The 27,177-nt window shown below is 45.5% G+C and overlaps 2 protein-coding genes across 3 annotated transcripts; one reads left to right on the top strand and one right to left on the bottom strand.

Annotated features, from left to right (window-relative positions):
• LOC119213983 (serine/threonine-protein kinase MARK1-like) lies at positions 1-21,872 on the top strand. 2 transcript variants are annotated; one of them, XM_037465315.2, is made up of 18 exons: positions 1-353; positions 2,888-3,088; positions 6,438-6,491; positions 12,618-12,666; positions 13,166-13,231; positions 13,531-13,601; positions 14,542-14,598; positions 14,751-14,987; positions 15,828-15,947; positions 16,430-16,529; positions 16,620-16,732; positions 16,832-16,985; positions 17,729-17,910; positions 18,065-18,156; positions 18,250-18,390; positions 18,563-18,814; positions 20,050-20,094; positions 20,198-21,872. In XM_037465315.2, the coding sequence occupies exons 1-18, from the start codon at positions 303-305 to the stop codon at positions 20,541-20,543; spliced, it is 2,331 nt and encodes a 776-aa protein (XP_037321212.1). In that variant the 5' UTR covers positions 1-302; the 3' UTR covers positions 20,544-21,872. The 2 variants fall into 2 exon arrangements, with proteins under 2 accessions (XP_037321212.1, XP_037321211.1); XM_037465314.2 differs by having other exon boundaries at positions 16,832-17,030.
• A 154-nt stretch (positions 21,873-22,026) lies between these two features.
• On the bottom strand, positions 22,027-26,626 carry LOC119213984 (leucine-rich glioma-inactivated protein 1-like). The gene is made up of 8 exons (XM_037465316.2): positions 26,286-26,626; positions 26,018-26,089; positions 25,530-25,601; positions 25,364-25,435; positions 24,694-24,765; positions 24,176-24,345; positions 23,896-24,060; positions 22,027-23,716 (listed from the first exon to the last, which is right to left on the bottom strand). Exons 1-8 carry the CDS (start codon positions 26,480-26,482, stop codon positions 22,899-22,901), a joined length of 1,638 nt encoding a protein of 545 aa, XP_037321213.1. The 5' UTR covers positions 26,483-26,626; the 3' UTR covers positions 22,027-22,898.
• Between the last annotated feature and the right edge of the window lie 551 nt (positions 26,627-27,177).

Raw genomic sequence — 27,177 nt, 5'->3', positions numbered from 1 at the left:
CTCCCGGTCTCTCCCGGTCTCTCTTTCCCTCCTCTTCTGTCTGCCACTAGCCTACCTGAGGGGGAAGCGCACAAAGCCAACAAGAAAATCTGGCGTGTCGGCTGGGCCCTGCGCGCTATGCTGCGGTAAACAGAAGAAGGAGAAGAAGCAGAGAAAGAAACGAGGGGCCGCCGCTCGCGGTGTTTTGCGGGGGATGTTAGAGAGGGACGGAGGCGCCGCTCTCCCCGACCGGACCGCTCCGTGCGTCTGCTCCGCTGCGGCCGGCCCGCTGCGTCGCTGAGCGGCCCGCCGAAGCCCACAAGATGTCGACCAGAACGCCATTGCCAACGGTGAACGAGCGTGACACCGAGAATGTAAGTGCCGCAAACACCGGCTCCACACCGGCGGGATACCGGAGAGGGGAAGGGGAAGGGGAGGAGGGGGGTGACCCGGCTGCATGGCTATTTCTCGCACTGCTCGGTGCAGGTTTATGGCAGCGCTGCTTTTCTGGAGGGTTGCAGAGCGACTCGACCCGTGAGCATTACGGCTCATTTTTTTTTGTTTGGAGAGGGGGTGTCTCTCTCTCCCCCCCTCCCCTCCGACGGGAACAGTAGCACGGAGCCGAGCGACCTAGAATTAAAGTGCAGTTCCGTTACGTCCGCCCCACTTTGTGGACACGATACGGCGGCCACACAACGCACTGCGTCAGTGAGCTTTCATGACACACGCGAAGCTACAATGTTCATGTTCATGGAGGATGAATTGTGGCCTGTGACAAAATGGTGTTTGCTGAACTCGTGCAACCGGGGTGGGTTAATGGGAAGGGGTTGGGGGGGGGGGGTGTTGGAGGGTATTTTCTATTCTATTCTACTACGTCAGTGTTGGTGGTGGGGGAGGACGTTGTCCTACTTTTCAATGGTAGCATCGCAATGTGACATCCATCACCCATTGCGGCCTGTTGTAACTGCTCTCTCAGTGCTGAAGAAGAAGAAGAATGGGGGGGGGGGGTAGTCTATCAATCACCACACCGCTTCCACGTCTGTGATACGGACATTTAGGCTGTTTTTATTTTTAAAACACCGGGTTGGAACCGACAGAGATGTCTCGCTCACCGAGTGGAGGAATGTCTATGAGAGGCCACCCAGCTGCTCGTGCTCGTATACGCGCACGCGCCTACAATCACGGCATAACAACACAGATCTTTTGGAGATTGGCCCCAAAGTAGGACCTGGGGATGCAGGCTCTGACATATCTAGGGTCGTCTGGTTCTTTTCCTGGAAACAAGGCAAGGCACGAACTAAACCCTCCTTGTATTGTATCCTGCTACAAGCTGTAAAATCAGCTGGGAGCATCCTTTTATTCATTATTATTATCGTTCCCCGATTCAAAAAAAGAGGAGGATGTGTATCTGGGTTATCAATTGTCAGGTGATTGCATTACAATTGGAAGATACATTTCCCAAAGATTCAGTATTCAGAAATGCACCAGTGCTGCACCCTTCTAATGTTGCTCTAGGTCTCGTAACCGTAGACTGCTAAGCGGCTATTAGAGCCCTGCCTCAGCGGCCATGGCTGTAGCCGGAGAGCCTAGCCTGCCTCTGTTGGACTCCATAATGCCGCCCCAGGGCCCACTAGCAGCAGCTCAAATGCGTTGCATAACGGCTAATTGCTCAGAAAGACAAGTGTCTTTAAGTGCTGCAAAACAGAAGAAGCTCTCTCCCTTGGCTTTTTTTCTTTTTTTATAAATGTGTGTATGTGCAGGTGTGCGCTATTTGTTCAGTGTCCGGCCTCCCTGAGGACATACCCTCTGTGTTTGAGTTAATAAGGTGTCTGGAGAAGCAAACTGTGGAATAATCAAGTGCTCTAAATCACCTGCCTGTCCGGATGCTCATCTGCCGATTTACGGACTTTTGGAGGCAAGCCAAGGGTGTGCTTGTGAGCTAAGGCTTGTGTGTCTGAAGGACAAACTACCCACATGAAATATCTGATTTGAAGTCGATGGGAGGAACCAAAGTTACTTTAATGTTGACATATAACGGCTACATAATAAGAAAAGCAACACACATGTTTCTCTCTTCCAGGGAGATGTTTGGTGCATTAGATGGGAAGAGATTGAATCATGCAGCGTAGCTCTCACTCACTCAGGATTTATTCGATCCAAGGTGATGTGCACCCTACGCGGTGTAGTGTTTCTCCAGTGAAACGGAAGCAAAAGAGGAGGCTTTATTCTCTGGCTGGGTGTGGTGCTCAGGAGCAAAGGATCATGGGATCTCTGACCTGGACTGACATCAGCAGCTGCTGTGGAGGAGAGGAAACAGGCCAGCAGACGCTGTGCGTAGCCTGTGCCAGCTCTGTGCTTATAGCAAGCCTTTCCTAATTCACCTTCAAATGCCATATTGCTGGGACCCTGGTTAACAGGTCCGGCCGTGGGGCCGGTAATATTTTATTATGACTCTTGACTCTGTACCGTATATTTTGTAGGTATTCTCAAAGTGAAAAGGTCAGTTTACTTTCTTTAGTTATTGAGTCTTGTCTTTTGTCTGAAGGTCTTTTTGAGGTTGAGGTGTCAGAGGGAGTGGGCGGGCAACACTGTGTGTGTGTGTGTGTGTGTGACGGCATGTAAAAAAAAAAGTAACAGTATGAATGCATATGCACATGTGGATCCCCTGCTTGAATCTAGCTCTAGGTTTATGGGTGCATCTCCGCTTGCACAACAAACCTCCCCAAACCTCCACTCCGCTGCATCGTTTGTCTGTGTGAGGCCCATCTAGCAAGAGGGAAGGGTCACCTTTTGTATTACCGACCGTGTCAAAAAGTCAGAAAGGTTGATGGAGCCGCACAACTGGTGTCCGTTTAAATCAGCGGGGATGTTATTTATCTCGATCCGGTGTCTTTTTTTCCCCCCGCAGCACTCTTCGGTGGACGGCTTTGTTGAACCGCCGGTTCCCCCGACGAAATCTGCGAGTCGCCACAGCCTGCCGCGATGCCGCAACTCTTTCACCTCCACAGAGGAGCACCCCCATGTTGGCAATTATCGCCTCCTAAAGACAATTGGGAAGGGGAATTTTGCCAAGGTGAAGCTGGCACGACATGTCCTGACTGGACGGGAGGTGAGACAAGTTTTCATTTACATCTTGGTATGAATCCATTGTTCATCCCAAACTTTGTGTGTGAACCTCACTCTTTAATTGCCACATGTTAACAGTTGAGACTGCAGCTCACTATTACCTGCAGCATCGCTTTATCTATCGATCGTTGTACTTATGGATTCAAGGAGAGCCATGGAGGCAGCGGCCTGGGATTGATAACGACCCGCGGCCCTTTGGTGCATTTCATCTCCTCTCTCCCCCGTTTCCTGTGATTCTCCAGCTGCTCTAAAACCAGCAAAGAAAAACCTTAAACATTATCCCAGAAATTAAAAAATGTCCATTGCAACATCTTGAAATTAAAATCAATCTAAAGTCAAAAGATATTAAGTTACCATAGCAAACCATGAATGCTTTCAAGAAGAAGATTTAAAGAGTACTTACAGTGAGGTCATCTTCTCATCTTAGTTACAATTTTACACATCCATCAGAGAAACCTTAGTGTAGCAAAAAGAAGGTGTTTAGTAAATGAGAAATGTTGTTTTAGCATGTTAAACCTCTTTTTTGGCATGTGCTGATTCTCAGGAGAACAATTGATTTCCTTTCACGGCAATATTGTCCCCGTCCATGTTAGTTCTCCCCATCAGGTCGGGTCAGGCTCTCTTTTTCTGCTTTACACACAAACACACACACATACACTGCTGACCTGTCAGACTGATGGACATTCTGCTTTGGTGTGTGTGGTAATTAAAGCTTCTGTTTCCCTAAGGAGAAAACCGTGACCTGCGATCTGTCTTTCAAACGGCACGTACCACAGCACTCACTGGGAGCCCTGAGCTACCTCACATATCCCGTCATGTCTTTTTCTTAGCCTCTTGTTTCATCATGTCCCTGCTCTGATCAAAGTACGGAGGGCATGAATATTCTCTCAGGTCCAACCAGTCTGATCCATTCTGCGTCCTTTTATGCTAATGTTAAGCAGGCACATCTAGCACAGTGCCCACTGCTTGCTGAGAAGGTCAGCCTGTCGCTTTGTGTACCTGAGTGCCCTTGCTGGCTCATCAGAATGCAAAGACATAGATCAGAGCGAGAGGTGGAAAGAACACAACGCACACAAAAAGAAGGACGCCGTGTGAGCTGCAGTTTGTTATCGGTTGTTGTTGTTATCGGCAAAAAGCTTAAAAAAAAAACAACCTCTACCTCTGTAGAAAACCATGAAAAGAGTTCTGTCTAGGGAGCAGCAGCCACTTCTAGGAGACAGAGTGTCCTCTATCTCTATCTAGGAGGGGGACTACATGACGTAAAAACACACACACACGCACATGCACACACTCCCATGCTCAGCTCCACTGATGGAAACCTTTGTCCTCATCTCCTACCCAGTAGGGAGGGCGATGATACATTATTATTTATGTATCTTAATGATACCTCATCTTCTCATTGTTGCACTACATTTTGACCAACGTTGGTTGTTTTTTCATTAATTGATCAACCCATGAAGAAGTTAGCATAGCTGCTGCGATGCTATAGTGTCATATTTTAAAGAACAACATAAAGATGTTTTCACTCTTCTCCTGACTTGCTTCAGCAAGAGTTTGATTGAAAAACGTTTCATCCAGTAACCTGCCACACATTTTTAAAAGTGCATCCCCTTTTCAAACAGTTCCCAAAGAGGGATTCTTTCTCGGCTTGTTCTTCATAAACCATACGACGAGTCAAATGAATCGATCGATCGATCGACTGACTGTTTCGGCTCAAATGTTACACATAAAAGGGGCAGTAACTTTTTATGCACACACAGAGAATATATACAGACACCATACTAAAACAAGACAACAATGCTAACCACAAATAATTACAATAATAACAACAATTTTTATTTTTATAGCCCAAAACTAAAGGATGGTTACCAGAATACTTGCTAAGATAAAAGAGTAGTACGTTCACTCTTATGCATCATATTCTTATATTCGAGCAACAGTAATGCCTTTCTCTCCTGCGTATGAAATAGGACCTTGTGCTCTGCCACAATAGTTCCCTTCAGCTCACAGAGGTAGTCTAGCTCAGGCGGAAATCAACACGTAGAGGAACATGTAAAGCTTTTTAGCACACAAGTGAAGCTATGATTCAATTTCCCCTCCATGTCCTCCAGCTCGATGTTCACGTTTACGCCGCTGAATTACGTGCGCAATCGGAAAAAAACTGCATTCGGTGAGGAGCACCAGAGTGTGTTACGAACAGCTGAATAATTAACAGTGACGCGTGTTGCCCTTCTGACACGCTGGAGCTAAATTATTCACCCTCAAATCCTGTACACGGAAAACCCACATGCACACACACACACACACACTGGGATATGCCATCCCCTCGTTCATTGAATCTGGGGGGAAAAGGAAATATTGGTACGGTGTAGCGGAGAGGAAGTGTAAAGGATATCTCTGACTCATGCAGAGGGAATAGTGTAAGATGAAACAATGGAGTTATACACATGAGGACCACACCTGTGGGCATACTTTTACGCACACAAACAGGCATACGCACATCTGCGTCCACCTCAGGTTGAGTTCTGACCAAGGGGGCGAGGTCTGTCACGACTTCAAAATGTGTCACTTTATATCAACGCCACCATGAAACACATTTAGCGTGAATGTTTGTTTTTGTACATACGAGATGCAAAACATGGTAATACTCATTATAGAGACTCTTTCATTGCAACTGCATGACTATGAAACCGTTTGGATCTCAGTTCACACCAACATTTTTAAGATGTTTAACACTGTGAAATGGTCTAAACTCCCCCTGGGGCCCAAAGGAGGCCCAGCATTCCCAAATTGGTCTTCCTCAAACCCCTGTGTTCTCTTAAGCAAGGATGAAAAATCTCAATTGCTTGGTGGGACCGCAAAATAAGACATTTGTTTTCATTTCGCCACTCTTAAGACTATGCAAATAAAAATGTAAATATTGTATTAAAAAAAGAGTGCAACATCAAAAGGCCACATGTATTACTTGTGTAAAAGTGATTATTATAAAACGGCTCCTCTAATCTCCTATCAGCACAATGCTACGAGCTTACTGGGAGTCTGCAGTGTGGCTCAGCTAGTTTGTAAAAAGCTGCTGAGCTCTCAGAAAGGGAAGGGAGCAGGTCGGTTTCAGAGTGCACGTATTGAGATGGATGGATGCTTCAGACTAGCAAGATTTGACCGGCCAACAATAGATGCCCGACCTGCAGAGTCACACGTGCTAAAGTCGGCCTGCCACACGGGGAGGGGGTCTGTGGATGCATTTATCATCTTGCATTCATCATTTTTTATCTCTACACCCCCCCCCCCCCCATTTCTTCTTTTGACTCTGTTGTTGTCTTTTCTGTTTCTAGGTGGCGGTGAAGATTATAGACAAAACCCAGCTAAATCCCACCAGTTTACAAAAGGTGAGTCACTCTTTTTATGGCCACATGGTAACATTAAAGTCTTGTTTTTTCCATTAGTCATTTCCACGTTGCTGCTGCTCGTGTGTCCTTGCTCTTTGAACTCCGGATGTGCCGTTTTACATAACGTAATCAGATGAAGTCAGGAGAGACCACAAAGGTACTTTAATCCAGTGCCCCTCTTGACTTTCTGTTGGTATGCGGCGACGAGCCGCCAAAAATACCCCCGCCTGCCTGTTTGTCACTTACCCTTGTCCAGCAGCCATAACACATTACGGCAAAGAGTTGGGGACAGTTTCCTGATTACTAGATCCAAATCCAGCTCTTTCTGATGATTAAACGCACACAATCCTCCCGGTAGATTACACCATGTGGAAGGAAAGCTGCTGTAAGCATCACCTACTGTGAGTCTGAAAGTGATGCAGGTCTGCAGCTCACAGACAGGATTTATTTTCTAAGGTCAGAACATCATTGTACCTTGTCTTCCCATATCTCCTCTTTTAAATTGAGCGTTTTTGTAAAGGATGGAGAAATTGCTAAGCAACTTCTGGAGGGACTTGTTGGTCTGTAATAAAGGGCTACTGTTACCAGCACCACACCTACATAGTCGATGGCAGTTGATGTCTTGATGGACCTCTAGGACTGCCAGGCCGAGAAAATATTGCAGCAACAAGCTGTCTCAAATAGCAACAGCAATTTGCTTCCCAAAATGTCTCCCATCCCACATTTGTCTGAGTGGGTAAACCAATGAGTCTGGCTAATCAGACCCGGTAGAATTGTTTTACAAATGGTCATATTTGTGTCTGGCCCTTTAATCCTTGTTGAACTGTGAAACAGGAATATCGGTTCTCCACAAGAAAATAATCTGTAATCATCTTGGATCTTAATGGAATCCGACTGCAATTCTTCAGGCAATCGGGGCGATGGAGCTTTGAGAATTCCAAGCTTTGAGTTCTGCACTCCTCTAATCTGACACAGATGAATTTTATTGTGAGAGGTCTTTTGTTAGACAGCCTATTGTGTAATTTCTAATCTGCAAACGCACAGTGGGGTAATGAACATTTGGAGTGTGTGTGTGTGTGTGCCGCAATGCAAATGTGAATACAAACTGGTTTCCCCCGCTTTGGGTCTTGTCTCGGTCAGGAGAAGTTACGCACCCCTTTGGTTGAGATGTCCGCTGCCTGTTGACGGTCACGGCAGGCGCATCATGTGACACTACTGACCAATAAGGATCTGTCTGATCAATTATTCAGTGAGCCTTTGAGATGTCCGCTGTAGACCCGAGAGGGTCAATATGGAGAATTATTTTTGCTTGTCATGGGGGATGAGCTATTGTTGGTATGAAAGCAGGTACCAGTGTAAGTGTTTGTGTGTAAAGTCTGGTGTGTGTTCGTGTACTGGAGTGAAAAGACATGTTGATATGTGCACGGCTTGCAGTTGTATAAAGAATGATGTCAGCTGCTCTGCACTATAGATGCTGTAATGGTGGTCAGAAGTGGCATCTGCAATGCAGAAGCTTGCCTTATAATGCAGCAGTCGTCTCCTGGGCTGAATCAATAGTCTCATTGGGTCAGGGTGTATTTGCTATCCTTCTGAAAGCCCCACTGTGCATTAAATGCATTAAACATCCACCTTCACACAGCTTTTAGACAAATAATATTTGGAAAGAATGAAGTCAGTGGTTTTCATTCCTGTGTTTTTGGGGGGTTTGTAGTGCTTCTGGTTTTCTAGTTAATTATATCTGATGGCAATGAAATCGGATGACGGAGTAATAAACAAAACAAGGTATTAGTCCCAAGGAATGGAGTTCCATACCAACACACTAATTTAAGGATAATTGTAAGGATACTTTGGTTAAATTCTGGTGGCTATAATGACCTCGTCTCCTCTTGCTTTGGAGTTGTTTGTACTGGGGATGAACCATGCATATATTTAATTCCCTGTAATAAAACTGTTTTTTATTAGTGATTCCGCCTGTCTCGTCAGTGTGGGTGAGCGAGGTTTCAGAGGTCTAATCTGGCCACATCGCTCCTCCTCTCACTGTTAACTGCAACTCATTCACGTTATCCCGTCAAAATGCAACTGATCTGTCTTTTTGTGGTCTCAGAGGAGCCAGGCTGTGGGCACACCATCTGCCTCAGTAGGCACAGCCAGCGCACTGGCAGATCCCACAAAGCTACACACACGCACGCACACACACAAGACTGCATGACAAATACATAGGTACATACACAGGAGATCCTTTGGTTTATGCAGAAGCCTCCAGCTGGCACAACCTTTTTTTTTTTTCAGTCACATTTGGCATAAATTCATTCGCATGAATTCCTGGATTGATGCAACCATCAATTCATCCATACACATGCAAACAACCTCAAAGCTATCTCAAGAGTATTTCGAGACCTCAGAGAAAACAAATATTTTGTTTTGGGGGTTTCCCTCTGATTATTTGATTTGAAAAACAGGTTAGCTTAGGCCGACAATTGAGTCACATGGCTAGAATGAAGCTCTGGTCTGTTCCTTTATGGTCCTATCTTCCCTGGTGGGACTTTTTGGTGGTTTCAGTGTAACAGGAAATGAGGTCAGCTGAGCTTCCAAAGCACCTCCTTAGATCAGCCTCAGGAAATGCATCTCATGTCATCTCTGGTCAGGCATGTTGACGTTGTCAGGGTTTTTAGGCATGTTAGCCCTAAAATAGGCCTCTCTGTTAATCCCCCTCTTTCAGTAGGCAAACGCTTCCCTGATCCCACCATCCCATCGCTCTCTGTCGCTTCCTAATCTGTAAATATGAGTCGAACAATGACATCAACAACAAAATATTAAAGGTTATATAATGTGCCGCTTCCAACACACGTTAGAGCCTGGTGCTTTTCAGAATGCAAGACACCATCACATTGGGAAAAGGTAGATGATGCAAAACAGGCCGGAGAAAGTGAAGGGAGTAAACAAAGTGACAGAAACACTGGCAGCTTCACAACTTTTTTTTTTTTTTTGTAATCTCCTTTCCTCTGTGGCTCAGAGCCGTAATGCTGCTAACCTTCAGTCTCCCAATGTTATGTCTCAGTGTCGCCGTTTTACTGCAGCCAGAGCGCGTTCAGAACAGCATACTGTATTTTCCTCCAGTTGCAAAAAAGCTCACCATGGGGTCAAGCTCTTTTAATGGGTGTTGTTTATGTTTCTGTCTTGCGCCTGCCACACTACATTAGCCAACAAAATGCTGTTGAGCCCATTGGCCACTGGGGCTCTTGTCTGGTTCAGATGACTGGAATGTGATTGGACAGACAGCGCTTTTCACTGCCGTGAGACATGAAACTAATCAAATGTTGAGGCGGGAAAATACGGATGCATGTTTTTATGTATGTGGAGTGTTCAAACACAGGTGTTTAGTGCTAAGTTTTCACTCACGCAGTACTGATCCAGCAGGATGTTTTGATTGGGAAGCGAGTAGCCAGTTGTTCCTGTGCAAAGTAAATTAACTAAAAAAAAAATGCTACGGTGCCATGATATCACGTCTATGCGCAGGCTCGTAAACACTCCACAATACCAGATCCGACATTTTAGGCTAAACGAGAGGAATCCCCAACACCCAGTAATGGGCTCCCTGGTAGAAGTGGAGTTGTGTCTTGGTGGCACGTCTTTGCAGAAGCAGACAGGTGTTATTTTCAGCAGCAGGAGAAAAGGACAGAGACACCGTGTTCCCACCGCATGTCTGTCGTCATGTCTTCTTTTGACATTATTTACATGCATGCGTTGTTCTAAAGTGTTATTGGCGCATATGAAGACACGCACGCACAGACACACCGATCGGAACGGTGAGGCAACTCATCCTATCAATAATCCCCATGTGGAATGAGCAACTGCGCTGCTGTGACAGAAACAGTCCAGCCAGTCCCCCCCCCGTCTGATATCTGCTGTTCTTCTCCTTCTGCATGGGGGGCTGTGCTGTAATTAAGGCTAGTTTGGGAGTCTGGGTGCCCCTGGGTGGCTGGAAGTAGGTCACTGGCACAGACCACTGACATGCAGGCGCATCGGAAACGTTGCGTTTGTGATACACATATTGTTTTTTTGTCTCAACTCCCCATCTCAATCAATATTTTGTATTATCCAATTTAGTTAAAACAAAGTAATTTAGCCTCAAGGGAAGTTGGCCCAGATATTCAGGACTCACCTTCTCCGGAATCACATTGACAGCCACGCTGTGACTCCACTGTATGCCTGTAGGTAGTATTGATATTAATTGTAGACTAGATCGGAGAACATGAACTCATTATCTCCTGTCAGCCTCCTTTGTGGCTTCCTACATCCCTGTTGTGCTTTTATCGTCGGGGCTGCGTTTGTTGTCCTCGTTTTCCTCCGCTCTTCTCAGATTTGTTCTAATTTTTGTTTCCAAGCGGCTGCACGCGTGCGTCCCATGTGAAGGGCTTTAGGGCAATGACGCCAACTAGAGAGAGAGAGAGAGAGATGACTCTTTGGTCCATCACTCATTCAGATCAGAATCATGTAGTCGTGTCTCGTAGCGTGCGTCACATGTTGGAGCATGTGAGTGGGTGGATGCATATAAGGCTGCGACTTGTGTGTCTCTTCTTGTGTACTGCAGGATCTTTTGGTTATTGTGTCAGTGCGTTTCCACTCTAATTGACTTTGTTACCGCGGGGGAACCTCTCGGGGCAACGCAGCAGCTGATGAATTTGGAGCGGGGTTTGCCACCCAGGAGAAGCTCGCTGTTCTGAGCCGCTGAGCAAGGGAAGGTTTTTTGTTGATAAAGACATTGGTGCCATTTGAATTATGAAATCTGTATGTACACATTACTTTACAATGTTCAGTGTTTCCCCTACCAATAGAACAACAGTTTTAACTTTCTAAATCAGATTTAAGTCCATAAATGTATATGTGTTATTTAATAAGTGAGTAAACAGCTATTTTTAGTGTAGTAATACACAATGTACATGGGATTGATTAAAAAAAAAAAAACTACAGTGCCTATCTTCCCTCTAACGAAGGCAGATGTCACCCAGTGCAACAATGCGTCTCGCTTTTTTAAATTGTATTCCGACAACAATGGAGCTCTTGGATACAGAGGAATAATCCATATTGGCCCTCACAAGCAACACTTGTCAGCAAGGGGGGGGGGGGAAATGTTAGTTGGTTTTCTAATTTCTTTCATTTTCTGCGATTTTTGGACAATGAGAAGAATATAGAATCACAATTTTTTTGGAATGCCTCTGCAACAGCACGCTGTGTCAAAAATCTAAGACGAGAGGCAGGAAAGAGGCAAGTAGAGACAGAGAAGAGAGGAAAGAATTAGAGGGAGAGGGAGTACCTGCATGTTGTTGAACCAGACTGTAGCTGAGAGGTCCTACTGGGTTGGGCCTGCTCACACTGGTATAATGGCTGTGTTAGATGACCTAGAAACATAGACTATCCTGAGCACTTATGTAAGACCAAAAAGGCCATTAGAAAAACTGCAAACGCACACTGACTCACACACACCACTACAATGTCCACTCTCATTTCTAATTTGACGTGTTCCGTAACGACGCGTGTAGTAAACTATTTTTATTTTATTTTTCAAACTTCAAGGACACACACGGGAGGAGACAGCAGTGTCCCCCGGGGCATGTTTGCTTAACCAAAAAGCCTGAGCAAAACGGCAAAATCTGTGCTCTGTTTTAGTGGATGCTGAATCCCAGCAAGCATTGTGTTGAAATTGAACACTCACATGCAGCCTGAGCACGTAAATGATTCAACAGCACCTCTAAGTGGCTGCAAGAGCGAGGAGGCAGCTTCAAATGAATGCAATAACTGAATTCCCTTCTTTCTCTCTCTACACGGCGCTCAGAGAAAACAAACTTTGAGGATGTGATTTTCCTTTTCTTGGTTTCCTCGGGAGACCGATTCAACACCTTCACTGCTTGAGTCCTATTGCTTTCTGCCGTGCGGTAGATGCTCATGTTCCTGTGGGCCGGGACCCTGACTCTGCTCAGCTCCTTCTCCTCAGCGCCCTAATCAGAGCGTGATCACATTTTTGATCTGTGTTTTTTCCCAGAATAGATGAAGCCGACACTCAGGGTCATGTTGTGTTATTTGTTGTGTCTTTTTGAATTGGTTGAATCTCCCTCTGTGTCTCAACAGCTCTTGAGGGAAGTCCGAATAATGAAGGTGCTGAATCATCCAAATATTGGTAAGTTCAAACCGGAGCCTGAACCAGCTCGATGGCAGCACTGATGTTCCTATTTGATTTGGATCAATGTTACCAGTTAAACCGACACCCAGCACCAAGCAAAGCCACAATAACTTCCTCAAATAGCCTCATGGAAATATAATAACTCTGAGCTCTGAAATCTGAGCTTGCACTTTAATCAGAAACCTTTAGTTTGTGTTATGGATTTCCCATGTTTTGCAGTAAATGAATGCATGTATTTCTATTTCAGTATATTCTGTCCTTCAAATTTGAACTTTTACCAGATATTGGGGAATCATCCGGTAGTTAGATGAGCTTAACACTTGGATTGGTTACACACAAATACTTGGCTTCCCTTGACAATGAAGTGTGTTTACTTCAGACTCAGATATGAGTTTTATTGCAATGAATGAAATTTCATTAGATGAGTAAACTCTTATCTATCTTTATTAAATAACTAATGTATTAGTTTCTCTCCCCTTTCTAATTGCTCCTGCAGTGAAATTGTTTGAGGTGATTGAGACGGAGAAGACGCTTTATTTGGTGATGGAGTATGCGAGTGGCGGTGAGTCACACATAGTTGACTATTTGAGTGTATTTCTGCTTTTTATTTCCGCAATATCAGTTCTAGGGCAACTTCATTAGCAAACACGGACAACTAAAGTCATGACTTTACACCACAAGGTCATGTAAATTACAGCTGCCTTTAATCTAATATCCATATACAAAGAATACACTATTTCGTTACTATGAGGTATCTAGAATACCTCATAGCAACAGGGACTACTACTATAGCTGTGACAAAGGTAACATAAATGGTGAATATACTGACTCACAATTGTATGTTTCCTCTCTTTACTCCAGGAGAAGTATTTGACTATCTAGTTGCTCACGGCAGAATGAAGGAGAAGGAGGCCAGGGCCAAGTTCAGACAGGTGAGTCATCAGTATCGCTGCCCTCTGTCGTCATTCCACTCACTGCATGCACCAAGATCGTCACCGACTGCAGAGCAAAGATGGAGCGTTGAAAGCTTGGCCAGAGAGAACGGGGGGGGGGGGGGGGGGGGCAACTTCATAACAGATGCTACCATGACACCTAGTGGTACTATAAGAGCAATAAGCCATTGACAGCAATTCGGTGGCCTCTTTTATGCTCACTTATGCACTGAAAATGGACAGAATTAGACCAGTTATTTCACATCCACGCTGCTCATGTTTAACATCCCCCACTGATGGTCATAGATGACTCAGAGGAACTGTGTGTGACACAGTGTGGGAGGTTTGTGTGTGTGCATGTGCATATGTGTGTGGGTCTCAAAGAAGTATTTGTGTGTGTTTGTGCGCATAAGAGCTGGAAGGTGGGCGGCATCTGTCAAAGAACAGTGTTTTGTTTTATTTGATTGATGCTATTCCGGCATATGTTAGTGATTTTACAACTTTCAGCTGTCTTAGTGCTTACTATGCGTCATTAACGTGATTAAAGGGACTTTTAGGCCTAAAGATCACAGAATTTGCTTGCATGAAAAAAAGGTCTAGGCCTTGGATAAAGATTTAAAAGCCTCAAAAATGTCCAAAAAGGCAGAAAATACTTTACTGTCTCCTCTGCTTTTGCCGATCGCATTCTTGTTAGCCCGTTAACAATATTCAGGATGTCAGCACAATTTCCTTTACCATCTTCTTGAAATTTTGAACATAGGAGACGATCAAAATTCTGAAATCTGAATAATGGTTTTACTTCTGCTCTCATCAATGTGTTTTTTTAATCTATTTTTATTTGCTTACCTGTGAACAAAATGCATTTAAATGTTGGTGCTGAACCACCTTTGAATATGGGATGAACCTGTGGTGTCTCATGACGTGTATGTTTGCATTTTAGATTGTGTCTGCAGTGCAGTATTGTCACCAGAGGAGAATAGTACACAGGGATCTAAAGGTGAGGATCTTGTAACTGATTTCTCCTTATGGAGAGGCATCCATGCGCAGCCTGTAAATCTTGAGAAAACCTCTTGATCATCTTGTTTTCCGTAGGTTTTGACATGTTATCAAGCCACATGATGAGTTTGCTTCATCTCTCCCCAACCTCAGGCAGAGAACCTTTTGCTGGACGCTGACATGAACATCAAGATTGCCGACTTTGGCTTCAGCAACGAGTTCACTGTGGGCAGTAAGCTGGACACTTTCTGTGGCTCCCCGCCGTACGCCGCTCCAGAGCTCTTCCAGGGAAAGAAGTACGATGGACCAGAGGTGGACGTGTGGAGCCTCGGGGTCATCCTCTACACGCTGGTCAGCGGATCACTGCCCTTCGATGGACAGAATCTAAAGGTGTGCACTCTTTTTTTTTTTTGAAGAATGCATTCCTTTACACAGCTCTTACAATGTTGTTTTACGTTGGATGTCGTAACTTCTGATCAGCCAGACATGTTTCCACAATTTTAGGAGTTAACACATCAGGTTTGGTCACACGGTGCTTTCAAATCTTGTTTGGTCTTTCATTCACCTCTATTTAACACTGTAAGATTTTCAAATTCACGCATGGGTTTCCTGTTTTGGTGCAATTAAGTCATGTTCTGACTTCTGCTTTTTTTCATCTTTGTCTTAGTAGACATGCTAGGTCTGATGCTTATGCGCTGTATCTGGAAATGGTGACTTTTTTCTAGTTTCATCAGCATGTTTGGTACTTAATTGAACTAATGCGATTCTACCTGAGATCTTTACACAAAGTCTTTACCACTTCATGCTGCCAAGTTTGAATTTTTAATTTAATTTGCTGTTTGCAGAGAGAAATGCAACAATAAAAATTGCTTTGATTGTATGAAAGCGTACAGCGTCTCCGCCCTGCTATTTGATGGCGGCTTTTACTTGTCTCTATTCAGAAAAGCTATTACCACTTTGAGAAATATTCAGAGGGAAGACACCCCAGCTCATTTAAAAAGGGCTGCAGCTTTCTCGATTAATTGATTGATTGCTTGGGCTTGAATATATGAAATGATTGAAAAATGCTCCTTTTAACAAAAAGGCCTATAATGCCGTTCTTAATTGTGTTGTTTTGTCTACTACTAACTAAAAATACAACCAGACTAAATTTGCATGGACAGCAAAGGCTAAAGTGTATGTGATTTCTCATGCGGTTTCATGTGTGTGTTTGTGTGACTTGGTGTTCAGGAGCTGAGGGAGAGGGTCCTGCGGGGAAAGTACCGTATTCCTTTCTACATGTCCACCGACTGTGAAAACCTGCTGAAGAAACTGCTCGTGCTCAACCCTGTCAAACGAGGCAGTTTGGAGGTATTTCTGCGGTTTTTATTTATCCACCAACACAATATTTCCCTTTGCTGTCAATTCTGAACCATTATACATACGTCTGACATCAAAGAGTGGTCTTTAATAAAAGCATTAATAACAAAGTGAAAGCACTGTATGTGATCAACATTTGTCTTCCAATGTGTCTATATAATCAGGGAAAGTTGTAGCTTATTTCTCCTTTGACTGCAGTATACAGTTGTTGGATCAATTAATACTCCGTCTGTCTAGTCGATTCCGCCCTGCACCCAGAACCACGCCGGAGTTCAATAGTAAAGATTTCTCCACCAAAAATAACAATTGATTACGTTGTTGTTCAGCCCCAGCTGATTAAATAAACAAGTCATTTATTTCTGTGGTGCCATTTGCCTAAAACATAGCCCTCATGTTGTGTAATTAACAGTTTATGATTCATTATATGAGCTTATATGATTACATGAGCTCTAACTGTCCTGTTTCTTTGTTAGCAAATAATGAAAGACCATTGGATGAATGTGGGTCACGAGGAGGAGGAGCTAAAACCTCACATCGAGCCGGAGGCGGACTTCAGCGATTTATCCAGAATAGGTATGTCTGAAAGTCTGTGACTGTGTGATGATGTCACTCACCATGTCCTGTCTAGTTTAGGGATTCATTTTGACCTCTCTCTGTTATCAGAGCTCATGGTGACGATGGGCTTCCCCAATGACGAGATCTCAGAGTCTCTACAGGGCCAGAAGTTTGATGAGGTCATGGCCACCTATCTGCTGCTGGGCAGAAAAGCTCCGGAGGTCAGCTTGTTTTGACTTGCATCATCTCGACAACATCACCAGTGGTTAATGCACTAAGTCATGTGACCACGTCCCTCACCCTATGTCTCTGTGCCTCAGTTTGAGGGGAGCGAACCGATCACTAACAGCGTCCTGGGTCAGCGACAGCGGCCGACCAGCGACATCAACAACAGCTCCAGCATTTCTCCTGCTCATCCCAAGGTCACACGCAGCATCTCGGCCAATCAGAAGCAGCGCCGCTTCAGTGATCATGGTGGGGATGATGAGGGTGGTGGTGGTGGTGTCGTAGAGAAGCCAAGTAAAGTAACCTCATCTTTCCCGGCTCTGAGAGTGCTGCTGGCTGCGTTCTGTGTAGGGGGAAGTTGCTCTCAGTCACTCAGAATTGGCCTGTTGATGTGCTTATTAGCAAGGCATTAGCTCCTACCATCTTCAACTAGTGTTCCTAGATGAAGCAAGCTGATTGAGCATTAAAAAAGATAGTAAATAAAGAGGTAAATAAGTAACTTAAAAGTGAATACAAATGGCTTGTTTTAGCATGTTTGAACCCGGTTAAGTGATTTAATGTTTATTTTCAAGATCAGTCTATCCAAATGTTCAAACCAGTGACTCAACCTCAACTCTGCACCGGTTGTTTAGCAGCTTCCTCCTAAGTCTTGTGGGGCTATTGTGTCTGGCGCCATCTGCTGGCTGGCGTCCTTCCTGCAGCTCCCTGAGCAACAGCACCTCAAAGCATGAGGAGGGAACCACTTTGCTTTGTACATGCTTGTACAACCCTGGCTTCTGTAGCTGTACGACTTGATGAACAATGTGTTGCAGATCTATATTTTAAAGACTAGATGGTGTCTAAATCTTTGCTTTGAGTGGCTTTGCTTGACGCTATTGTAACAAAGACACTGTGCTTGTTTCTTGCTTTGTTTTTTTTGTTCTTTTGAATTCCTGATTTGACCGGTTTGAGATTTTTTTTTAATTTCGTTCTCATATGTTTGTGTCTGCTAGTTGGTCCATCTGTTCCCCCGGCAGCATCGTACACGAAGCGCGGCCAGGCCTTGAGTGTGGAGAGCGACCACAGGGAGGAGTGGGACGGAGCGCGCCGGCTGGAGCTCAGCACGTCAAAAGGAGACGTTCCCGCCTCGCCACTGGGGGTGCAGGAGAGGAAGAAAACTACAAGTGCTGTAGGGGTGAGGAAGATGAGGACACAATTCCTCACACATGTCCATAGACGGCACATGCGCTCATACAAATAGGTGCAGGGGGTCTAAAGCGAGCTGGCTTTACTAATGCTTTAGAGGCTAAAAATGCTTTGTCGTTCTTTGTCTCTCTTTCCACAAACAGACCAATGGATCCATGACCCGCAGGAACACGTACGTGTGTGAACGTTCCTCTACTGACCGCTATTCAGCTATTCCCAATGGCAAGGACAGCAGGTAAACACAGACACTTAGCTCTCCGGTATCTCTATCTTTATTTTATTTTTTTCATTTAATAACGTGTTATTCAAATACTTCAATACGTACTAGTTTGACCGAGGTGTCGGGGAGCACCTCGTCGACTGCTATGAGCTCTACACGTCCTCGCCACACCAAGTCCATGTCATCGACGGGGCATCCTTCAAAGAGCACGCTGCCCCCCATCGACGACAACACAGAGCTGAAAGCCAGGTGAGCGGCCTGACCATCACCGGACCATCTGTAAAACTGTAGCTGCCAGGACTGCGTGTTTTATGTTGAAGTCTATTAGGGGCACAGATAGCGATGCTGATAGAATGATTTACCTCTAAAGGACAGTAATGCGAGCATGCAGATCTTTGTCTTTGTAATCCTATTGTTGCAGCTCCTCTCCGCGGGGTCCCTCCGCCTCTCCGTCAGCACACAGTATTAGCACCCCGGAGAAGAACCGCTTCCCCCGTGGTACCACCAGCCGCAGCACCTTTCACGGAGCTCAGCTCAGAGACCGGCGCAGCGCCACTTACAACGGCCCCCCGGCTTCGCCCACGTTGTCCCACGATACGGGGGCTCTCGCTCAGCAACGCAGGGGCACTTCCACCGGGATCATCAGCAAGATCACGTCGAAGTTTGTCCGCAGGTCAGTGAAGACAAACCACCGCCCAGCAGGGGTTGTACTTTGATCACATTTCCTTTGGCCGTCGAGTCTCAGCTCTCACAAATACCACAGGAATAAAAAGCCAAGCGTTGCTACTATGTGACTTAAGTACTGGCATTCGTGAGTCCTTCAGTTTTCAAGTAGTTGCGGTTCCTTAGCAACTGAAGGTTGATTCATACTCCTGCTACTGTGCACCTATACAGCCTTTGTATCGGTCATAAACCAAAGAAATGGACAAATAGAATAGCTAAGAAATAAAATGGCTAATTCTGGATTCAAAGTGCCGGCAGTGACATAAAAACTATAGTAAGATTCTCCAAAACCAAACTAAAGAGATTAAAGAAGTATTGTGCTCGGATTACTCTAAACTTTTTGAGCAGTAAACACAAAGCATCACACACTCTCCCTGCTTCCTGAAGACTCTCGGATCTACTCCCAGCCCTAAATGCTTATCCTAATTCCACGCTGTTATTGTGACAAAGAATAGGACCACATGATGCAAACAGCAGCTCCTCATGTCACCTTCACGGCTGCCCATAGCGGCTCACAGCTTTCTCTCCTTCTCTCTCCACATAGAGCTATGTCTTTCAGGTCAACCCGGAGGTAGGAAAACACAACGCTTGCTGCACCTGCCCCCCCCCCCCCCCCTGTCCAAACACAACTAACAGAACTCTGTGCCCACTATGACCTTGGTCCGTGTTTCCTTAACCCTTACGTATTTGCCCCACGACACCACATCCTTTGCCTACTGACACCCTTGTTATGCCGTCTTATTTCCTTCCCTTGTGTCCACTGCCTCGAGAAGAATTCTCAGGGTTCACCAGCCGTTCCTTTACTGAACGAAACAACGGTATTAATTTGCCCCTTAAGTGGTCCTTGCTCTCCCCTCGTCTTCGTGGGGACCTCAAGCTAAAAAGCATGTAATGGCAGCCGGATCAGAAGATTTTAGATCACATCAGTTGGGATTAAGGGGAACATAGCGCTCAGTACACGGGACGGTGCTTGTGGTTATTTTGAAGTATGGGCATCATGGAGTCTCCTCGTTGTGTGCTGAACCCTGTGGCACCGGGAGCGTGGATTCTTTCCCGGCATGATGCCTGACACCCTTCTCTGTATCCGTTCATGGTGGGGGTTTGGGTTGGGAGTGTGGTGGGTGAACTCAGTGTTGACGACAGCCCCGGGGGGGGGCCTGACAGTGTGCTCCTGGTTTGTTTCAGGGTGCCTAGCGAGGGAGAGGCCAGCGCCAGGACAGAAACGCCGAGGTGAGAATTTGATTGAGGCGTAGTTTTCAAAGAAAGCACGGAACCAACTTCCGCCTCCTTCTACGCTTCTATTTCTCTTCTGTCTCCCCTTCTGTTGGTGTAGAAGTGCGTCAGGCGACACCAAGGAGGACGGCTGTCGAGACTCCAAGCCCCGCTCGCTCCGTTTCACCTGGAGCATGAAGACCACCTCCTCCATGGAGCCGGCCGAGATGATGAGGGAGATCCGAAAGGTTCTCGACGCCAACAGCTGCGACTACGAGCAGCGCGAACGCTTTCTGCTTTTCTGCGTCCACGGCGACGCCCGCCAGGACAACCTGGTCCAGTGGGAGATGGAGGTGTGCAAGCTGCCCCGGCTTTCCCTCAACGGCGTGCGCTTCAAGAGGATATCGGGCACGTCCATCGCCTTTAAGAATATCGCCTGCAAAATTGCCAACGAGCTCAAACTGTGACGGCAGATGGAGTCCCAGTCAGTCTTTGGTGAGCGCTGGTTACGGTCTATTCTCATCACTGGATTAGTGTTGACTTACAGGACAGCACTTAACAATTCAGCACTGAAGGTCCTCACCTCGCAGAATTAAAGGGGGGGAACTCGGCTGGTAAACGTGCAATTACTGGCCACGAATGTACTGTACAGGGTAGTGGGTCGGAGAGCGAGCGCAAGGTTTAGCCTCTGTGACGGAGAGAGAGAGATAGAAAAAACAGCTAGACCCCAGTTTTGTTTTTCTTCCGTCCGGCCCTCTCGTCATAGCACACATTCATGTAACACGTGCAGTATGCAACTGAAGATGACCATCCTGCAATAAGGTTTCCCATCTCTTTTTCTAAACGCCTACTACGAGATCTACTGTCCTTGCTGAATAACCGTTTAGTTACTGAACGCTAAGATAGCCGCTTTTCCACCTGTGTTAAGTCAGTATATAGATCAGGCTGGAGCCAATACTAAAACTACGTAAAAAGAGAATTGTACTGTATGCATAACATCTGCAGGTACTGTATTGTATAATGATTTTAAGTTCTGTACATAATTTTATTGTCAATAATGTATTTTTTTTCATGGGATTTCAGTTCTTTCCTAATATAATTGATGTCTCTTAAAGCATTATCCTTTTTGTCTGTGAAGTTGTTGTTTTTTTTAAGTCTTTTTTTTTAAGAGCCAACATTTTGAAAATAGTGTTTTTAATTTAATTTAAAGAGCACTAAATTATTTTGTGGAGTATTAAGGGATGTGTTCCCTTGCCTTTTGTGTTATATTTTATTTGCCTATGGAGAAAAAAAATACTAAGTTGCATAGACTTGAGTAACTTCAGTTAAACCCGAAAATGTGTTCACTTTATTTTGTCTCCGCAGACGGTAGGTGATTTGGAGACCCTACTGCAATTGCACAATTTTTTCCAGGGTGATGATCAGGCATGAACATGAGAGTATGCACCTGTATTTCCTTCATGTTGGTTTGGTAGTCCTCAGTTTAAAACAAGCAGGGTAAAACTGGTTTACTTTGGAAAGCAGAGGACGCTTTTATCCTGAAAACCTGAAGGAAAAGTCAAACAACCACAATGAAAGAAGCAGTTTGTCTCAAGAAGCCTTTCTAAAGAGTCTGATTTAGTCCTCCCACCAGGATGGTTGTGCAGGTACTTGTGTATCTCCTTGCTTGTGTTTTCTTTTTCTTTTTTATTCTACAAATTTTATTGTATTTATTCCATTACATTGTAATGTGCTGCTTTGTAGAATTGAGGCGTGCACTTTGTTGGAGAAAATAAAGATGATTTTATTTGTTTGTATCTATTAAATTTCTTTTCTTCACGTCAATTTCCTTGGAGCAGTGAGGTAGTTGTGTTTGTGCGTGTTGTTGTTTTGCTTTGGTGTTGGTATTTCACACTGAAGCATTGCAGTGAGACACAGTGCCATTACAAAGCTCAAATAAGATGTAACAGCTAACAATGTAAACCTTTATTGACTCTACAGAGCATGATATTAGTCAATAACTTAATTCTAATCATCACACAGTTGATTTATTATGCGCAAATGTCAGTCAAAGGTAAAATATCACAAACAATATCCTTAGTGTCTTAATTAAGTTCCTTCAATTGTGTGAAAATAGTTCCCGTATTCCCAATCTGTTTCCATGCTTATGAAAAGCTGTTATTTTCAATACTTTAAACATTGTACAAACCATTAACAATAAAAATGTCAGTTATACCGGATACCTGAAAGGATTTTTTAGCTATATTCTTTACACATTAATGTGGATATTTTCCAAATTATAAATATAATCTCAAATCCTTAACAAATACGTATCCAACCGGCATGGTCCCTCTTAAATTTACAAAAGCTACATTTACAAATTGTTTAGCGCACAAGTGGAAAGACAGAAAAATGTAAACATTTTGTTTTGGCAGATTTGTTCAGTTAAACATGTTACTAGATCATAAAGTACCATTTCATCACTACTTTCTGTAGATAAATATATGAGATTACAAATGTATAAACATTGCTGAGACACATCTAAAGCTGAACATAAAAAAAACAACCTACAGGCAAGATTGAATGGATTATTGAGCATGGCTGTGGGGATGGCCGCGGTGAGGCCCTGCTCATGCACTAACGTCATGGTCTAATCCTAATTTGAGGTGCATGCATTAAAACAATATGCATCTCAGCCAAATGTATTTGGTTGAAAATACATTCACACCTGCCTTGCTCAAGCTAGGATCCCCTAAAACTTGCAGTGTTGTTGTCTAGATCTGCTACGACAAGCAAAGTAACCAACGCAAATAATCAAACAATCCGCTAAACCGGTCGAGAGATCAGTCGCTCAGATCGATGACCAGGTGCTCGTAAATCTGAGTTTTCCCTTTGAAACTGGAGGCCAGCAGGAACTGCCGGTTGTCTATGGAGATGGGAGAGAAGGCCCTCGGCGCCTGGATGTTCACCTCCTGGAAGTGGACAAACTCGCCCTCCTTGGCGTCCCAGCGGTACACCTGGGTGAACGAGTAGTCGCTGCCCAGCACGGCGTACTGCCAGCTGCCCACGGAGAAGGGCTGGAACACCATGGAGCCGCGGGAGGGCATGGTCTGCAGCTCCCTGAAGAGGGCCCCGTCCCAGCGCATCACCTTGGAGTCGCCGATGAATCGCGTCAGGCAGATGAAGAGGTCGGACTTGACCTGGAAGTGCTTCACGGCGTAGACGTCCTCCATTTCCGGGATGTCGGTGCGCCTGTCGAACAGCTTGGTGGTTTTGTTCCACTGGTAGATGACCGGCCTCTGGGAGCTGCTGGACAGGATCAGGTGAGGCTTGGAGGAGATCTCCATGTACTCCACGTCCGTGTCCCGGTACCACGGGTGGAGCGATTGGTGAGAGTAGAAGCCGTTGCCGTTCCACTTGTAGATGGTGGTGGATCCGGCCTTGGAGCTGTCTGCTACGACGAAGAAGGACTCGCCGTCGATGCGGAACGTCTCCACGTCGTTCGGTTTGCGGATTTTGAGGATGTCGATGCCTTGGAGCTTGATGAATTTGTTGGCAGAGGAGTCGCGCTTGTAGATGTGTGAGCCGCCAAACAGCTGGGCCACTATGACGAAGAGCTGGTTGTCAATGACCAGAGGTTTGCAAATCACTGTGGATGTGCCTGCGGAGGAGGAGGAGAAGAAGAAGAAGAGAGAAAAACAAGATAGTTTCACTTGTTCCAGACGAATGTCTCCATCTAGGGGATCGTCTTTCAACCTCATCCCCCCCGCCCCCTCATTTTAGACTCACACAGCTCATTCACAACCACATGACAGCTTATGTGAAACAGCCTTTGCTTACTGTCAATGTCATCGAAGCTTCTGAAGACCATCTCCACGTGATCCCACTCTAGAAAGCTGCATTTCCCTATGAAGGGCTGAGCAAACACCACATACTGATCGCTCCCAAAGGAAAAGGCCTCCACGGATATGGATTCAAACTTCAGGGACTGGTAGGAAGCGAACTCTATATGACAGGAACAAAAACATGGCGTCAGTGATTTAAAAAAAAAGCCAGGAGAAGCTGGCCTCGTTGCTATAAAAAAAACCAAGCTGAATAAGAAGTATTTTGTGTTCTCCACCTGTGGTGATGCAGTCGAAGGACAGCGGCACCAGGTCGTTAATCTTCTTGTCCAGCTGTGAGGCCGGGCCTTTACAGTAAATCTGGTCCACTGTCGCGTTGGTGCTGTACATCCACTCCACCAACCACTTCAGCTTACAATCACAGGTGAACTGGTTCCCTCTCAAGTCTCTGAAGGGGAGAAGACCAAACTCACTTCCAGCGGCCATGCCGTGAGCCTTTTCCAATGGTAAATGCAGACGTTGGCCTCTGGCCCTCACAGCTCAAGAGGAGACCACAAAGGAGAAGTGAACATCTTCAGCGGGTGATGGATTACAAACCATCCCTCTTTCTCACTGCCGCTTGCAATTTTAATGGCGCTAAAAGCACCACCCACTCATTTGTCAAGCCTCGGCTGAAGAGAAATGATTAAACACAGGTCTATATATAGAAGGACTTGTCCACCTTATACTTATGTAACACTGTGTAATTTATCTCTTTGTTTCTGGATAAATGAAGGATTTAAATGATCCTACTTACACTTTTGTCAAGGCCTCGAGACCCTTGAACAAATCTTTGGGCAGAGTCTCCAGATTATTGTAGGCCAGACTCCTGGAAGAGAGGAAGAAAACAACAGATACTTTGCTTATGGTTTGTGTTTCACCATGTGTGCATTGTTATATCCATTTGTAAAAGGAACTTGCAGTGCCTCATAAAATCCAAATGAGGATACTGTATGTTATGCTGTGATTCTTCGCAGAGGACTATAAGGATATCTGTTAAAGAGTTTGGGCACATCTTGCCACCCTGGAGACGGGAGGCAAGAACCTTGAGTTTGAGGAAGACATTAAGCTATTTTTAGAACTCCCTCCTCAGCAAGTTAATGGGTCTCTCTGCTGCGAAACCAATGGTAAAAAATGCTTCTCATGATAAGAGATTTTTCATCTGAAGCAAAATGTACATGTAATGGGCCTTCTAAGCTCATCGAACAGCTGATGTGACTGGCTTCATAGTCGTGTCAACAGCAGCATCAAACATTGTGCATCACTGGAACAGTTTGTACTGCACGAAACAGAAAGCTACTATACATTTGCTTTTTAAAGGGATACAATTTCGTATTAAAATGGAACAGAAATCAGCACATCATCCTATCTTTTGCATTAGCTCTACATTTCTTGCGCAGGGAGTCAGAGATACTGTTTATACTTACAGATGCACGAGGGTCTTCAGGCCACGAAAAGCAGACGGTGAAATCGATTTAATTTGGTTGTTTTCTATGAACCTGAAAAAGGTGTTGAACAAATGCACGTTAGGGGTAGACAATCGTGTTATTTAACAGCTTTTCAACAGCTTGTAAAATTGGGGCATCGACTCACAGATACTCAAGATGGGGAAGACCGAGGAAAGCATCCTCGTTTAGAGATTCCAGGTTGTTGGCTGTGAAAAGACTGTGCAGAGAAAGCCATTATATTTCAGCAGCTCGGATGGAGCTTAAACCCATCAACAGGACCAATTGTTTGAAGGACACAGTGACTACGTCAGCCCTTTAGACAGGCGTGACGGGGAAGTCCCTGTTCAGAAAGAGGGATTCCCCATCAATAAATCTCCATCTGAAACCAAGTCTCACCACAGACACACGTACATGTTGGGGTAGGACTTCTACCACAGCGTGAGACGGTATCATTTTGAAAAGGTATATTTCTCCAAAAGGCTTTCAGATTATCCAGCATCCATTCTATCATAATGTGTTGGGGGGGGGGGGGGGAGATGTCTTGAGCACTAAACATGGCGTTGATCACCTCACTGGGGTCTGGCAGCATGCAACAAAGACTGAAGAACAAAAAGCTCCAGAGAGATTTCTCACAGGAGATGCAGGGCAGGCGTGTGGATGAAGCTCTCCTTCGGGATTTCAGTGAATTCAGACTTGACGAATGATCTGAGGGAGGAGGAAGAGGAGGAGGAGGAGGAGGAGGACACATGACAGGCAGACACCGGTTAGCTTTAAAACACAGCACAGACTGTCTCATGTGAACAGTGATCCCTGTAAGCATCCATGTGCAACATTAAAAGTACGAAATCCACCACGTGAGTGGGTTCAATTCTCAATGAAATAAAACAATAATGTGACTTACAGTGATATGACATCGGGCGGAAAGCTGCGAGGGATCAGTCCTGCGCTTTCGCACAGCGCGTTATCTTTGGTACATGTGCACGATGAGGGGCAGCGGGGTGGTCGGACTCTCTTGCTGCCCACCGCAAGTAAAACACACGCCAAGACCAGTGCGCAGAGCCAGTGGGATCTCCCGGGCGTCCTGCGTGTATTTGCCATTCTTGTTGCGGAGCGCTGCGGGCACGACGTGCGCTCGGAACAGTCCAGCACATGAACCGCGGCTCCACTTCTCCCACTTCTGCAGGCCGAGCGACACGCTGTCCTCTCCTGTTTGTCTCCGCCCCCCCCACGCCGTACGTCCACAGCGCACTACACCCCACCCCACCCCCTGACAAAAACAAATCGATATCCCCTGTGACAAAAATAAAATAAAATGATATTCTAATCTAATCGCATTCGCCGTAGTGGCTGAAGCTCATAAAAACCAGCAGCCGGCCCGGTGACAAACGCGGTGTGAGGGCAGGTGGGGGTCCCAGCGGGAGCAGACGCAGCATCTCCATCCAAAACCACGCCTAGAGGGGGTTCTGCTCTCTGCGTGTCCGAACCTCGCGGAGGATTCCGCACCAACGGAAACGGGCTAAATGTCGGTGAATCAGCTGAAGCCCCGAACGTGAGCCAGCGGATCGCAGCCGGTGGCGCAGACGCACACGGGCTGTCTATGCGGGGAGCGGGCGGGAAACCCCATGAAAATGAGTCGTCGTCGTGGAAATGCCCTCGTAATGGCTCATTGAGCCCCTCTAGACTGCCAACATTCTGCCATTAAATAGCTTGTAATATTATGGCTTTGGATGTGCTCATATTCTTTGGCACTTTTGGGGCTCAATACCCGGTTTGCACGTGGTTTCCATGGCGAC

Source organism: Pungitius pungitius, chromosome 13 (genome assembly GCF_949316345.1).
Source record: "Pungitius pungitius chromosome 13, fPunPun2.1, whole genome shotgun sequence".
Lineage (NCBI taxonomy): Eukaryota > Metazoa > Chordata > Actinopteri > Perciformes > Gasterosteidae > Pungitius > Pungitius pungitius.
The sequence above is the reverse complement of the archived record's forward strand: the minus strand, read 5'-3'. Positions and strand labels throughout refer to the sequence as shown.

What these genes read in the sequence shown, in the direction of transcription:
- LOC119213983 (XM_037465314.2), top strand. Translation starts at nt 303, where the DNA reads ATGTCGACCAGAACGCCATTGCCAACGGTGAACGAGCGTGACACCGAG. An exon ending in GATGGAGTATGCGAGTGGCG is followed by an intron (nt 13,232 to 13,530) that starts GTGAGTCACACA and finishes TCTTTACTCCAG; the next exon opens with GAGAAGTATTTGACTATCTA. An exon ending in TAGTACACAGGGATCTAAAG is followed by an intron (nt 14,599 to 14,750) that starts GTGAGGATCTTG and finishes CCCCAACCTCAG; the next exon opens with GCAGAGAACCTTTTGCTGGA.
- LOC119213984 (XM_037465316.2), bottom strand. Translation starts at nt 26,482, where the DNA reads ATGGCAAATACACGCAGGACGCCCGGGAGATCCCACTGGCTCTGCGCA. An exon ending in CTTCCCCATCTTGAGTATCT is followed by an intron (nt 25,436 to 25,529) that starts GTGAGTCGATGC and finishes CACCTTTTTCAG; the next exon opens with GTTCATAGAAAACAACCAAA. An exon ending in CTCGAGGCCTTGACAAAAGT is followed by an intron (nt 24,346 to 24,693) that starts GTAAGTAGGATC and finishes TCTCCCCTTCAG; the next exon opens with AGACTTGAGAGGGAACCAGT.